We start from the raw sequence: 15271 nt of genomic DNA, 5'->3' as shown, positions 1-15271 counted from the left end.
TGATCAATAAAGGTTCATGAAGTTTGTTTCAGCGATTGTTATGTGCTAAATAAATTCACGCCCATTTTTAATCACAACCCGATTAATAAAAATTATCATAAATATCTAAAATCTCGGATATTGACTCTGCTATCTTGTCTGCAGTTCAAAAGTTTGAAATTTTACAATTTTTCAGCAAACTTATGATTTAAAACATTTTTAATATTGTTGAAAATTTTTTTTAGGAGACTGTTTCCAAGTGTCTCCACTCCAGTTCTCCAGTCACTCACTTCTTGTCTTTTTCCTTCTGCTGTTTCTCCCCGTTGAATTGAAATTAAATAATATTAAAGGAAAGATTGAGGATTGACTGACAATAAAGAAGAAATTTATTATTCTGATTTGAAAGTTTCAACAGGTGGCCATACAAAATTCAAAATGACTGACTCCAAATATTTCACCAACAATAAAAAAGGTTGTAAGATTTTTGACAAAAATTTGAGTTAATAATCAAAGTGTACCTAATATTTTTTTTAATTAGAAAATGTAAAACTAATAATAGTAACTGACATATTATATTGACATTATTAAAATATAGATGTAATTCTACTAAAACTAATAAAATATAAAACATGAAAATGTTTTATATTTTATTAAAAGTAGTAATTTTTTTAATTAATTTTATTTACATTACACATGTTAAATATATAAATAATTCTTTCAAAATTTGTTTTCTCTGTAACTATAAATGCTACAACAATAAATTTTGTATTATTTTAATTAGCAAATACTGCTTTATAAGAAAAAATAGTTTATATACAAAAAAATTTTCAAAAACCGTGCAACTTACTAGTTTTTTTACTTACACTGACATTGTTCCTTTTTTAATTTTAATTAAACTGAAGTTTCATTTGTCAAGTTGTTATTTTGATTCTATTCCTTTAGGAGAAATATTTGAATTAAAAAATGAGCTGAACAGTGACAAGAAGGAAAGAAAGAAGGAGGCAGTGAAGAAAGTTATAGCCAGTATGACTGTTGGCAAAGATGTCAGGTTGACTGCCCTTTTAAATCTTATAATGTATAACTTTAATTTTTAACACATATAAATAAATATAATGTTTAATCTTATGTAATTGTTTATAAAATAATTTTGCATATAAAAATCTTATTAGTTAATTTATTTTGAAATATAAATTAATTTGTTAACATGTATTGCTGCAACACTGACTACTAAGATCAAATTTTTGGATTTAAATTTTGTTCCACTGCCAGTGCTCTCTTTCCAGATGTTATCAACTGCATGCAGACAGACAACTTGGAGTTGAAGAAACTTGTCTATTTGTACCTCATGAACTATGCCAAGAGTCAGCCAGATATGGCAATTATGGCTGTCAACACATTTGTGAAGGTGATTGTCCTTTTGATTAATTAAAGAAATTATTATAATGAAATAGTTATAATTTGTGGTCTGGTTGATATTATTATTTAGGATGAGTATTTTGTGGACAGGGTATTAGTGTTTTAACAATTTTCAGATATTGAACCCCTTGTTGGAAACAAACAAAATCTCAAACCCACCACCACCACACCAACACATTCACAAGACAGGGTATTAGTATTTTAACAATTTTTAGAAATTGAATCCCCCGGTAGAAACAAACAAAATCTCAAACCCACCACCACCGCACCACCATACACACACAGGATTGTGATGACAGCAATCCGTTGATCAGGGCACTGGCAGTCAGGACAATGGGCTGCATCAGAGTTGATAAGATAACAGAGTACATGTGCGAGCCTCTACGCAAGTGTCTCAAAGATGAGGATCCTTATGTTAGGAAGACAGCTGCAGTTAGCGTGGCCAAGCTGTACGACATCAATGCTCAACTCGTTGAAGACCAAGGGTTCCTCGATAGTTTGAAAGATTTGCTCTCGGATTCTAATCCCATGGTGACAATGGCATTTAATTGTTTCTGCTATGTTCATGTTTGTTTAGTTTGTGTTGATGGTATTTCAGTTCACCCCATTTAAGCGCTTCTCGCTTGTTCTATTTCACTGTTATTATATTATATTATTATCTTATATTATATTATTTATATATATATATAATATCATTTTATTTAGAATACTTTGCCAATGAAATATGGTTATGCATTTTGAGTATTCGTATGTTGTACAATTGTTATTTCTATATACAATTGTTTTTTCATTTCTTATGTGTCTAAATGTTTTAAATTGACGAAGCATTTATTTGAAACTAATTAAATCACTGATTTGTTTCTCTGCTAATTAATTAACTATTATTTAATGTAAGAAATAGATAATTTGAAATCATATATCTTCATATCATATATAGATTCACTTGCAGCCAGTTTTATATGTGATATATATCATTATTAGATTATATGAGGTTAATCTATGTGGCTATTGTGTCTGTTTTGTGTGTGATTGATTTCTTGATTATTTTAATTTGATATGAGAATGCTTGAGTATTTATATTGATATATATATATATATATATATATATATATCAATATAAAATATATATATATATTATATATATATATATATATATATTTAACCATTTATTATTTGTTTATTGATTTAAATATACACGTATATATGTGAATATGTGTGTGAATTAGGTGGTAGCTAATGCAGTGGCAGCCCTCAGTGAGATCATGGAGACGAGTTCGACAGCATCACAAGTCGTGGATGTCAACACGCAAATCATCAACAAACTACTCACTGCTCTCAACGAATGCACTGAGTATGTTTTGCTTGATGACGTTGTTTTGCTGTATGTATGCTTTTGATTGTGTATTTTTGTTTGAAGCATGGCACCTCTTTCAATTCAGCAAACTTGCTGATCAGTTTTTTTGTTTCTAATTGATCCATGTTGCATTCAAATTCTAACTGTAATTTATAACTGCGTAGTTAGCACACACACACAAACACACACACACATTAATTTACATGAACACATGACGATATATGCAGATGGGGACAGGTGTTCATCTTGGATGCAGTTTCGAATTACGACCCGAAAGATGAGAGAGAGGCCCAAAGCATCTGCGAGCGCATAACTCCAAGACTAGCCCATGCTAACTCTGCTATCGTCCTATCTTCTGTTAAGGTCTGTTCTGCTGGCTCTTCGTATTTTCATGTTTCGGGTTGATTATGTTCCACAATGTGTTTTGTTATAACTTGACATTTGGTAATTAGTATCTTAATTGTTTATAGCTTTTATACTTAATTGAAAGTAGTTATGTAATATCTTTATGTGATTTTCTTATTCAATTTTAACAGATTTGTGTGAATATATCCTTAATTATTAGTTTTTGTATTTTTGAAAAATTACTATATATCAATTTTTTTAAAAATCCATTCGTACATATTCTGACCAATTGAATCACCAACAGGTAATAATGAAGTTGATTGAAATGATGGATCCAAACTCTGAAGTTGTGTCCATGTTGGTCAAGAAGTTAGCTCCTCCCATGGTCACTCTCCTATCAGCTGAACAGGAAACTCAGTATGTTGCCCTGAGAAACATCAACTTGATCGTCCAGAAGAGGTTAGAGGATTGACTCTGTTGCTGGTAGTTAGACTGTTTGTTGCTACCATCATTTTGAGGTGGTTTTTCATTATATACGTTTAATTTTTATTAAAAAGAATTACTTTACTCTTAATGTTAATGGCCGATTGATTTGATGCTTATCAACAGACCAGATATCCTGAAAACAGAGATGAAGGTGTTTTTCGTGAAGTACAACGATCCAATTTACGTCAAGTTAGAGAAGTTGGACATCATGATAAGACTGACGAACCAATCCAACATCGCTCAAGTGCTTGCAGAGTTGAAAGAGTATGCAACTGAAGTTGATGTTGACTTTGTGAGGAAATCTGTTCGTGCCATTGGTCGGTGTGCTATAAAGGTGGAACAAGCAGCAGAGAGGTGTGTCAGTACGCTGCTCGACCTCATACAAACAAAGGTCAACTATGTTGTTCAAGAAGCCATCGTCGTCATTAAGGTTTCCTCTTTTCAATTATTGTCTCTCAGTATTTTATTTATTCTGACAATTTTATTGCAATGGCTGGATGGGAATTGAAGTTGAATGTTTTATGAAGTTTTAAGGATACTTGATTCGTTAATGATATTTTTGTTATGGCAAAATATAAATAATAGTGCAAAGAAGGAGTAATGTTTCAACTAACGCTGTTTAGCGATAGTTCTTATGGCTTTTTCGCTGATCATGGTTGTAATAATGAAGATGAGGGAGATGATGATAATTATCACAATGAATCATAATGATGATATCAACTCATTGTTAGGACATATTTCGCAAGTACCCCAACAAATATGAGAGCATCATATCAACACTATGCGAGAACCTCGACACACTGGATGAACCTGAAGCAAAGTTTGTTGCATCTAGAGTATTTACACAACATTCTTCATTAAAAGTTTTCATTAAATTTGCTAATATTTTACTTCTCATGTACTTTTACACTGATAGTTCTTGATCTTTCATGGGCATGCACATATATATTTAAATATTATCAGTTGGGCTCTTGAAACTTTTTAATTTGAAGGTATGATATTCATTCACTTTTTTGTTTGGATTGAGATATGAAAACATGGATAAATAAGTGCAAATGCACACGTCTTCATTATGAATGGTTTGGTTCATTTCAATAATTTAGAACACACTTACCTGAAAAACTCACCAAACTCCAGACCTTACTAGCTTCTAATAACAATGAAACAATGCAATGTATTAAACGTAATCAGCCTGATTTCCTACGTTTGTATATTCTGCAGTAATTTAAAGTTTAAATTTAACTTGCTGCAAGAGCGTCCATGGTGTGGATTATAGGTGAGTACGCAGAGAGGATAGACAATGCAGATGAGTTGCTGGAAGGTTTCCTGGAGGGCTTCCAAGACGAGAACACCCAAGTAACTTCATTACTCAATTTAGTTACATTTCATACTTATGTATTCAACTAGCTAGTAATAATTTGATTACTTGGGTGGTTAATTTACTGCTCTTCAAAGTAGCTGAGTAACGAGTGGAATTTTGTAATTCCAGTTTATTCGGTTATCTCTCACATTATGAATGTCTCGATGTGATAATAATGTTTCAGTATATAAATAATTGATTCACGTTAAAGTTTATGTTAAAGTTTATTGCAGGTTTACTGCCGGCGTTGGTTAATTTATTTATATTTAAAATTCAATGTTCGCTATTAAAAAATAATAATCTCAGCTGCTGTTTTTCAGATATAAATACACAAATTGTAAACATGCACATGTGGCACATATGTTATAAATTGAGATGCATATATCCTTACACTTATGTATGTATATTTATATAAGTATCAACAACATCCATGCATACAAACACTGATAAACCAGGTTCAGCTGCAGTTGTTGACTGCCATTGTTAAGTTGTTCCTGAAAAGGCCAACAGATACACAGGAACTTGTACAACAAGTTCTCAGTTTGGCAACGCAGGTTGGTCGTCGTGATATTCATGGAGGATGCTGGTGCTCTTATTTTCGTTCTCTGATGACTGCTGTTTCAGTTGTTTGTTGTTTTTAACTTTTGTGGATTTGTTTTGACTTGTTCAGTTTGTTTGAAGCATGGGGTATTTTTTAAACTAAAATCAATAATACTTATTTATTAAAAATGTGATTAAACATTGATTTATTAATATTTATTCAATAATCAGGATAGTGACAACCCTGACCTTCGCGATAGGGGTTACATTTACTGGCGCCTGCTTTCCACTGACCCTGCAGCTGCCAAAGATGTTGTCCTTGCAGAAAAACCTCTCATCTCAGAAGAAACTGATCTGATAGAACCAACGTTGTTGGATGAGCTCATTTGCCACATTTCAAGTTTGGCATCAGTGTACCACAAACCACCAAATGCTTTCGTTGAGGGGAGGGCTGGTTCACTTGTCAGGAGAGTGCTTCCAAAGTCACATGTGTTAGTTTCATTGTCAGGTCCTTTTGGATTTAATTTGTTAAATGGGTATCTGTTTTTAAAAATTTTTTCAAATATTTAAACAATTTTAATATAAATTACCTTTAATATTGCACACAGTGCATCAAGTGATGCAAATCAGGAAACAGTTGCCCAGTCACCAGCAGCTGCAACGCAATCACAACCTCCTGTGTCTGTGGTCATCCCTGGCGTGGTGGACTCCTTAATTGGTGACCTGCTGGACATGGACATCAACCCTCCGATGTACCACCAACAAGGGTACAACATGCAGCAATCAAACACACCTATCCCACCCAGCAACGATATGGACTTACTCGGAGAAGGACTGGACAGTTTGGTCAGTCGATTGCATTTGATCGATGAAATGTTGTCCATATTTAGAAATTTAACGTGAAGATTCACCAATGGTTGTGTTTCAACTATTGATGATTTAAATAACATGAAGTTGTTGGTTTTTCGAATGACGTGAAGTTGTCGTCAATCCTCTGCAGCTGGGAGGTGTCCAGGGATCTGGATTGGATGGGAGTGGATCGGAGGCACTCGGTGGATTGAGGGATATTTTTGGATTGGCTCAGTCTGCTAGCTACATTCCACCCCAAGAAGTTAGTCTTAACACGTTGAATGATTATTTGTTAGAATTATTTGATTGGCTATCGGTCAGCTTTGACTGATTGATTTAATAGATTACTTGCTCAATATTGATTATTATTGAAACAAAACTAAGGTATGGTTGACAGCAGCCAAAGGCAAAGGCTTGGAAGTTTCTGGAACATTCTCTAGGAAAGGTGGGTTTTTTTGTAATATTATAGCAATGGACTAAAAATGAAATGTTTTGTTGTGGCCCTTGTATTTAACAACATAAATTTAATATATGAATTAATATACTTATTTATTTATAATCATGATCTTGAGATGAACTTGAATGATGTTGGCAAATTACTACAATACGTTTATAATAAGGTGGTCAAATGTTCATGGAGCTAACATTAACAAACAAGGCACTTCAACCTCTCATGGGGTTTGCAACACAATTCAACAAAAACAGGTCTATTTTGAGGCTTACTTGTGGTAAAGTGTTGCAATAATTGTTAGACTTAACTTAGTATAATGTTATTCTGTGGTGTTATGTTGTTGTGATAGTGTCTGGTTATATGAATAGAATTCGTAATTTGCTGCAATTAATTATGAATTTTTTAAAATGTTAAAATTTAATTTTATCTAACAGTTTTGCGATATCTCCAGCCCAACCGCTAAATGTCACATCGCTGATGCCCAACCAGAGTTTGAACGTCTCCATACTCCTGAGCGCTGTTGGACAGGTGCAGAAGATGGAGCCACTCAACAACTTGCAGGTAGGTTTTGATTTTTTTTTGCTTCTATTCGAGATGATGATTGGTGGTTTGAATGGTTGAGGACTTCGTTGGATATGTGTTAAAAAATATTTATGATAAATCTACATTTGAGAAATATTTCCACGTTGATCCGTTCACCTCTGCCTAGGTTGCCATAAAGAACAACATCAGTGTATTTTACTTCAGCTGTCTCATTCCAGTGCATGTGCTGTTTGTTGAGGATGGTGAAATGGAGAAAAGAACCTTCCTGGCTACGTGGAAAGACATTCCGGTTCAGAATGAAGTGCAGTATGAGATTAAAAATGTGCAACACAATGCTGGTGGGTGGAACCAGTTATCTCTTAAATGATTCACATTTGCAAATTTTCTTGGATTTATTTACGACTACCTTAAAAATACATATATATAAGGAGGAATCTATAATTTTCTGCTATCCTCTAAACTAAATTTGGTTTAACTACAATTTTTTTAAATTATATACTTAATTGTCACATTTATGACAATCAATTGTCTATGAAAATTTCAACTATCAGTATTACAACATTGTACAACAAAATTATTGCAGACACCGTCTCACAGAAACTGCGCAACAACAACGTCTTCACTGTGGCCAAGCGAAACGTCGAAGGTCAAGACATGTTGTATCAGTCCATCAAGTTGACCAATGGTATCTGGGTGCTCACTGAACTCAAGATACAACCTGGCAATCAAAATTTCATGGTCAGTTGCTCGATTGATTGGTTGGTTTGTTGCTTGGTCACTGTCGCATTAACGCGGTTGATGCGTCGTCTGCCAGTTTGGTCAGATGATTTCTTGATTACCGTTTACTACCTGATTCATCGAATTTTTAATAGATTTTTATAAGTGTTCTACAATTTATTAAATCTTCATGAGATTAATTAAACTCTTTTCGACTTAACGTTAACAATAGATAATAATCTAAACTTTTGTTTCAGCTATCCCTGAAGTCAAGAGCAGCTGATGTGTACCCTGTCATCCAACAGTCATATGAGACTATATTACACGCGTAAGTAAACGTAAACGTCCTAATGTGTGCCCGTTGGTCTGCAACTTGCGTGATTCGTCGCGCTAACGAGTACCCCCGTCTACGAAGAGTGACTCTTTAAAAATGTGTTGATATTAAAATGAATGAATGAAACCACTTGTACAGAAAAGATCAGTCGCACCAGTCAAATAATATATTTCATCTATCATAGCTTAGATTCCGTATTTACTAATGTCTAGATTGCAAACACCTCCGTTGGATTTTTTTCTATCATTGCTCATATCACAACTACGCCATTGTCCTAATCAAAACGCGAAAGAAAATTAGTTACTATTGTTTGTCGTTGTTGTTGCCGTAGCGATTGATACTCTTAGATTAATTCCTGTGATTGAATCTTTGTTATAAATACTTTTCAATTTTTGCTACTTGTAATTTCGGTTACTTTGTAATTACTACTTCAAGAACCAGACTATTTTGTCAAATAGCGAATTAACTCAATTTTGTAGAAAGTTTTGGTTAATGAGACCTTATGTGGTTATTAATCTTGGTAAGCGCTCTATCATATACGTACGATATATATACTTAAATATATATTGTGTCCACCTTAAGATTCATGTGTTATAGCTAAAATAAGATCTAGTGAGTACAGTTAAGTACGCATTTAAAACACGATATTTTGTTACCCGTTAAATAAATGTAATTTATTATTTATGTTTGTAACGCGTCATTAAAGTCAGGTGAAATCATTTAGTAGCCGATGACGTCATTTTATTGTTATGCTCAAAACAACGTTTAGAACTTAACAAAGTTCAATAACCTGGATGAAATAATAGTAGTGCAGAGAAAGAATGTTGACCACTTTTAAGCTTAGAGATTAATAACATTTCTGTTAACAAGTTTTAAAATATAGTAAGACATAATTAATGTAATAAAAATATTTAACATAGCAGGTTAAAAAGATCTAGCCAAAACTTTTATAAAAGTAGAAATTTTCTTTAAAAAGCAGAAATGTAAAGGACTGGGTCACACTTGACAAGAGGATATCATCAATTAATTTCCTACCATAGGATAGCACAGAGAAGTAACATGACACAGAAAATATTGAAACGCTTAAAAATGCAAACCAAATAATTTAGCATTTAATATAAATAAAAATAATAAAGTTCATTGAATTAATTGATCGATGTCAACTAAATTGACCAATCGCTTGATCAACCCTTCAATGAAGACATGCCTGCTCTCATCATTTCATCGACCAACAACAAATTGGTTGCTATGACAGTGCATGAATGAATGATCTGCCTCTTTACTCTGTAATTGTCTAAGATACCAGCATCCACCGGAATCAGTACCTCACCTGGTCAACGATATAAATAGTTATTGTAACTTATTACCATTGGTACCCGTAATTCAATCAACTTATAAAAAAAGGATGATGGCAAATGAGATACTGCTTACCTGTGGTTATGTCAAGACCAACAGGCTGTTTAGCACTAGTGAACTCCTCTTGCAGCTTCACAATGGTATCTTGTTGATCGAAACCAGAATTCTGAGCAAGAACCTTGGGTATGATGAGCAAGGCTTCAGCATAAGCCTGAACTCCCAACCTAGCTCTACCCTTAACAGTCTCCTTGTATTTGATGAGACCATCGTATGCAGCTATTTCAAATGCACCAGCTCCTGGTACAACACACCCTGTTCAAATGACATAAAAGCATCTAAAGTTTAAAAGTTTTGCCAATAAAGAAAGCACATTAGTTGCATTATTAAAATCACCTAACAAAATTTTACTTAGAAACCATCTACATAGCATTAGCGTTGTCACTGTCATAAATATCAATGTCACCCACAGATAACTTTCAAATCATCATAATTAAATTCCCGAATGGCAAAAACAGGAATCAAACAATTGTTTACCATCTTCAATGGCATTCTTGACAGCTCTTAATCCGTCATGAAGGGCATCTTTCATCTGGATGAGTGAGTGCTTGTTGGGTCCCTTCAACAAGATGGTCACTGACTGTGGGTTGGCACACTGCTCTATGAATGTGAACTTCTCTTCACCCTGCAAACATTATTACATAATTGGGTGAAAATTCTATACAATCTAATTAATAATAAGAGTAAACTGGTAAGCAGCATCAGGTGCCATTTTATTCAAGATACATTTAAAACATAAGAGACTGAAGATAAGAACATCGAGAATATTAAAAGCATAACAGTATTATGTATAAAATGAAGATACAAGAAATGCAACTCATCAAAAAATATATAAAAATTAGAAATATAATGTAAAAAGTAAGGTGATGACATGGACTGCAAAATATCCTAACATTGGATTAGTACCACTCAATGAACTAACCAGAACGTGTTCATAAACAAGTCCAGCAGTGCCAAGACAGTCAGGTTTGAGATCTTCAACGGAATTCATCAGAGCACCACCACAGGCAAGTGGAATCCTCTCCATGTTACGACGCTTGGCACGACGCAATGCCAGGATTCCATGTTTGGCCAGTTGGTCGAGTGACAATGGATCTATACCCTGATTATTTTTAAAGTTATCTCTATGTTAATCAAATTAATGATGATTCAGATTTTATCCATTCACTTAACTACACGAACCTTTTGATTGATGACAACAAACGATTTTTTATTTTCCTTTGTGCAGACTTTATTCTTGAATTCAATGATCTTCTGTACCCTCTGATCTGTGAAGGCTCGTTCTGCCTGTACGAGTTTCTCACGTTCTGCTGCACTCTTGTAGAAGAATCCACTGTTCACCTCCCTTCAAATTGATATATCAATAGATGTTAAATGTACTTTTAAATTAAAATCATGTAATATCATTCAACAAAATTTTCCAAGCTGCATACATAGCATACAACAGAACACCAAAGTTGATGTTTTAGCTTGAAAATATCTTAAACTATGATTAAAATTTTAAAAAGTGATTATGAACATTGAAAAAACCGATAAATATTGAATACTAACGTTTTTTCATACTCAAGAGACACATTGAGGGTGAGTATATAGGCATTTTCAAGTCTCTTGGGCATGTCAGGGTGTCTGCCACCATGGTCCATCACCAACCCTCGCACTAATCTGATCAGTTTTGCATTCAAAGGGTTGACGTGCATATCATTAACAGGAGGAAAAACAACATAGCCATCAAAAAACAAAACTTTTAAAATAATATTCACAGTTGAGAAAATATAAAATTACTAAACATTAAATGAATAACTAATGTCAATCAACTTGTGAGCACACTTTAGTACAAACTGACCTGAACTGCCCACATCAGCAAACAAACAAACAAACAAACAAACAGATAATGAAAAACATAAGTTGAACACACTTAGTGTCCATGTCCGTTTTGTGTTGCATCTCCATAATCTCTACCATGTGCAAGTCGATAGGCTCACCCTTCTTCTCAATGGCCAACACAGCATCAACCACATGCTGTTTGCAATCATGTTTAGTTTGTAAATGGAATATCCACTTACTTGATTTTATAAAAAATCATAATTGAAATAATCATAATTGAAGCCAAGCACCGAGTTGTTCAGCATGTTTTCCAAGCTATTGAAAATATCTGAGGACTAAGGCATAGGCATACTATTATAAAGAAGATCTATATAATTTCTCATAGTATCGTGCCTTAGGAATAATTATAATTTTTTGGAGGTATAATTTGATTAAATCAAAAATGAAAGACTTCAAACTACTATTAATAATATAAATGATTCTCTTAAGAACCTTACTTAGATCTATTAAAATACTTTGATAGCACCATGATTGAAGTTGCTTGCTAGATGCACAAATACAATCACACATGCAAAAACAAACACACACACACACACACACACATAAACACATACATACACAAATGAATAACATCAATTCAAACAACTATGAAAAAATTAAGACGATGATAAAAATGGAATAATAATGAAATTAACCTCAGTGAGTAAATCTGCCAAATCAGGATGTACTTTGGTTCTGAGAGATGTTCTCGAAACATTTATTAGGACATCTCTATCGATATTCTTTACAACTTTTACATTATCCAAAATCTGTCACGAGAAGAATTTGTCATGAGATATTTAATGCCTGCTAATAGCAAATGACAGCAACTAATAATTATAGAAGACATGCACATAGCATGAACATATTTACTATTGAAAAATGAACAACATAGCAAAATAAAGCATGAAGATAGCAAAAAATAAATGAACAATGAATTACTAACTTCCAAGCATTTAACTTTTGCAAGATCAAATCCTTCGGCCACCAATCTTGGGTGCAAACCCTTAAAATGATTATATGGACAAATTAAAAATTTGAAAAAGGTTATCAAGGTTTCTTATGCTCCATTTGTGAATATGTTATGTACATTATCATTATGACAAAAAACATTGTGGGTATTATTAATGGGAGACACTACCAAGCTTTAACTTTACATGTTTACATTAAAAAAATTTTAAACAAGTTTTATTTTTAATTTTAAAGAAATGAGTCTCTTATTTAACCTCTAATATATATTACTTTCACTAAAAATGATAGGATAAGGACGAAAGTTTCTTAACTCAGCATCACACAATATTTGGGAGGAGCTTTAAAGTGACAGATGCTCCATTAAACATTTTCTTCAAGTATAGACATACCACTATCACAGAACAAACTAATTTAAACGAGATAATTGTCTACTACTCATTTGTAATAACAAGTGACATCATAAAAGAAGCATTAAAAATACAGTGCAAGTGTTATTAATAATGCCATTTAAAGATGTTGTAAGATCAAAAAATCACAAAGTAGTTAATTTAGTTAATTAAACAAAAATTGATTGAATCAAATATCTAAATGTTACATGACCAACCTCTGATATATATCTATCTGCTTGTTTCAACAGTTCTCCAATGATAAGACAGTTAGATGTGGTGCCATCTCCTGTTATGTCATCTTGGGCTGTGGCCACCTTCGCTATCAATGAAGCCGTTGGGTGTTGTATTTGCTGAATCAGAATAATTTTTAATAAAAATATATAAAACGTGCACAATTATTTTAATATTTCAAATTAAATTACTTCAGCTTCACACAAACCATTTCGTGTAAAAGAACATTTCCATCTTTAGTAAGCTTAATATCGCCTGATCCGGACACTAACCTAAAATTAGTGAAATGATGTTACCAACTGATTCAGTAAAATAATTATGATAAATAAAAAGCGCATATAAATCATTCAGACATTTAGACCACTTTCGTAAAAAAAAATGCAGGGCGACAAAGCATTTTTCGCGATTATCACACGTGCCGATTATCAACAATTCCTTACATTTTCATCGTTCCCTTTGGGCCCAGATTGGACTTTAAAACTTCCTGCAACCCCTTCGCGGCCGAAATGTTAATGGCCAGGGCCTGGCCTGCTCTGGCAACTTCGGCTTTTGGATTCAACACTTTTACGGCAGCCATCTTCAAAATAGAAACAACGAGAATTAATTTAAAAGTAAACGGTGATCAGCAATTGTTTTGTTACTTTACGTTGAAATGCTTAGGTTACGTTTATATATGAATGAATATAGCATGCATAGATATATATATCCATGATAGCATGAATATCGAAACCATTGGTATGATTTGAATTTTCATATAAGCATCGTCGCTGTAAAGATTTAATTAGATTTACCGTGTTTATAAAATTAACTTGGTCTACGATATACCATGAATTGAGGAACCTTTATAAAAACTGCTGTATCAAAATATTGTCAGATACTTGCGTTCATTCATCAGAAACTGAGCTAAAGCTGATGACGAATGATATGAAAAGAGAGATAGAAAAAAGAAGAAAAAAGAAAGAAAAAATGGAGATGAAAGAGAAGGATGAAATACCTTACTGTGACATCTGACATGTGGCATCACATTCTTTGGTCTGTTTATATACTTATTTGCCTATTTATCTGTCCTTTCATCAGTTTGTCTATCGGTTTAACCGACCACCTTTGAAATGTAACATTTTTATTAGATAAATTATCAGCATAATAAACACATTATCACATCTTAATCATATCGCCATTCTTAACATCGTCATCTTATAATTTTGGACAAGTATTTACCTAATAACAAAAATAATGACGCATTCATTGGACCTAGCCACCAGAAATACCAAACGACGATGCTGGTGATAGAGAATGATGATGAGATGATGATAACGATATCACAGCCCTACAAGATGTGAACCCATTCTTATTCATGAGATCTCTCTCACTCCACCTCTACCTCAATCAATCAATCAATCAATCAATCAATCAATCAATCAATCAATCGATCGATCGATCGATCGATCGATCGATCAATCAATCGATCGATCAATCAATCAATCAATCAATTAATCAACCAACTAATCAATCAATCAATCAATCAATTATCTTGTAAAGCGCTATTTCCGCGATGTTTACAGCGCTCATCGATGAATTTTGCAAACAGATGGGTCTTGAGATCCGCCCTGAACTTCGTAAGTGATGGAGACGTAGTCAGAGAAGTAGGTAGAGAGTTCTAAAGAAAAGATCCAGAAAAAGCAAAAGCAGATTTAGCAAAAGAGTGTTTAACACGAGTTAAGAAGTGGCAACAAAAAGACGATCGTAAACAGGGGCGTTTAGGTTCAATTGATATATCTGATAAGTATAAATACTTAGGAAATAATTTAGATTGAGACTTATACATAAATGTGCAAATTTTAAAAATTATTCTACATTTTATTGGTAACCAGTGCAAGAGAACAAGATGTGGAGATATATGAGAAAAGAAAGGGGCACGAGCAACTAGACGAGCAGCAGAGTTAAAAACTTTACTTAAAGGATAGAGTGTAGAATCAGGAAGACCATAGTAGACCGAGTTACAACAATCAATCCTAGATAAGACTAACGA

At 33.3% G+C, this 15271-nt stretch overlaps 2 protein-coding genes across 2 annotated transcripts; one reads left to right on the top strand and one right to left on the bottom strand.

Moving 5' to 3' along the window:
* Positions 1 to 78: 78 nt before the first annotated feature.
* Positions 79 to 9056, top strand: HELRODRAFT_193557 (hypothetical protein). The gene is made up of 20 exons (XM_009028254.1): positions 79 to 451; positions 922 to 1027; positions 1249 to 1384; positions 1681 to 1926; positions 2622 to 2746; positions 2977 to 3112; positions 3399 to 3553; positions 3704 to 4010; positions 4312 to 4400; positions 4834 to 4936; positions 5396 to 5494; positions 5712 to 5971; positions 6089 to 6326; positions 6481 to 6591; positions 6714 to 6774; positions 6950 to 7034; positions 7215 to 7341; positions 7490 to 7661; positions 7907 to 8061; positions 8298 to 9056. The coding sequence occupies exons 1-20, from the start codon at positions 415 to 417 to the stop codon at positions 8370 to 8372; spliced, it is 2823 nt and encodes a 940-aa protein (XP_009026502.1). The 5' UTR covers positions 79 to 414; the 3' UTR covers positions 8373 to 9056.
* Positions 9057 to 9093: 37 nt separating this feature from the next.
* On the bottom strand, positions 9094 to 13831 carry HELRODRAFT_185978 (hypothetical protein). Its single transcript, XM_009028253.1, has 12 exons — positions 13683 to 13831; positions 13451 to 13514; positions 13227 to 13361; positions 12597 to 12656; positions 12307 to 12420; positions 11703 to 11806; positions 11339 to 11449; positions 10970 to 11132; positions 10710 to 10889; positions 10265 to 10412; positions 9806 to 10042; positions 9094 to 9704 (listed from the first exon to the last, which is right to left on the bottom strand). Exons 1-12 carry the CDS (start codon positions 13817 to 13819, stop codon positions 9559 to 9561), a joined length of 1599 nt encoding a protein of 532 aa, XP_009026501.1. The 5' UTR covers positions 13820 to 13831; the 3' UTR covers positions 9094 to 9558.
* Positions 13832 to 15271: the final 1440 nt, after the last annotated feature.

This window comes from Helobdella robusta (assembly GCF_000326865.2).
Source record: "Helobdella robusta unplaced genomic scaffold HELROscaffold_54, whole genome shotgun sequence".
NCBI lineage: Eukaryota > Metazoa > Annelida > Clitellata > Rhynchobdellida > Glossiphoniidae > Helobdella > Helobdella robusta.
Note: the sequence above shows the minus strand (reverse complement) of the source record. Positions and strands in the feature narration are given on the sequence as shown.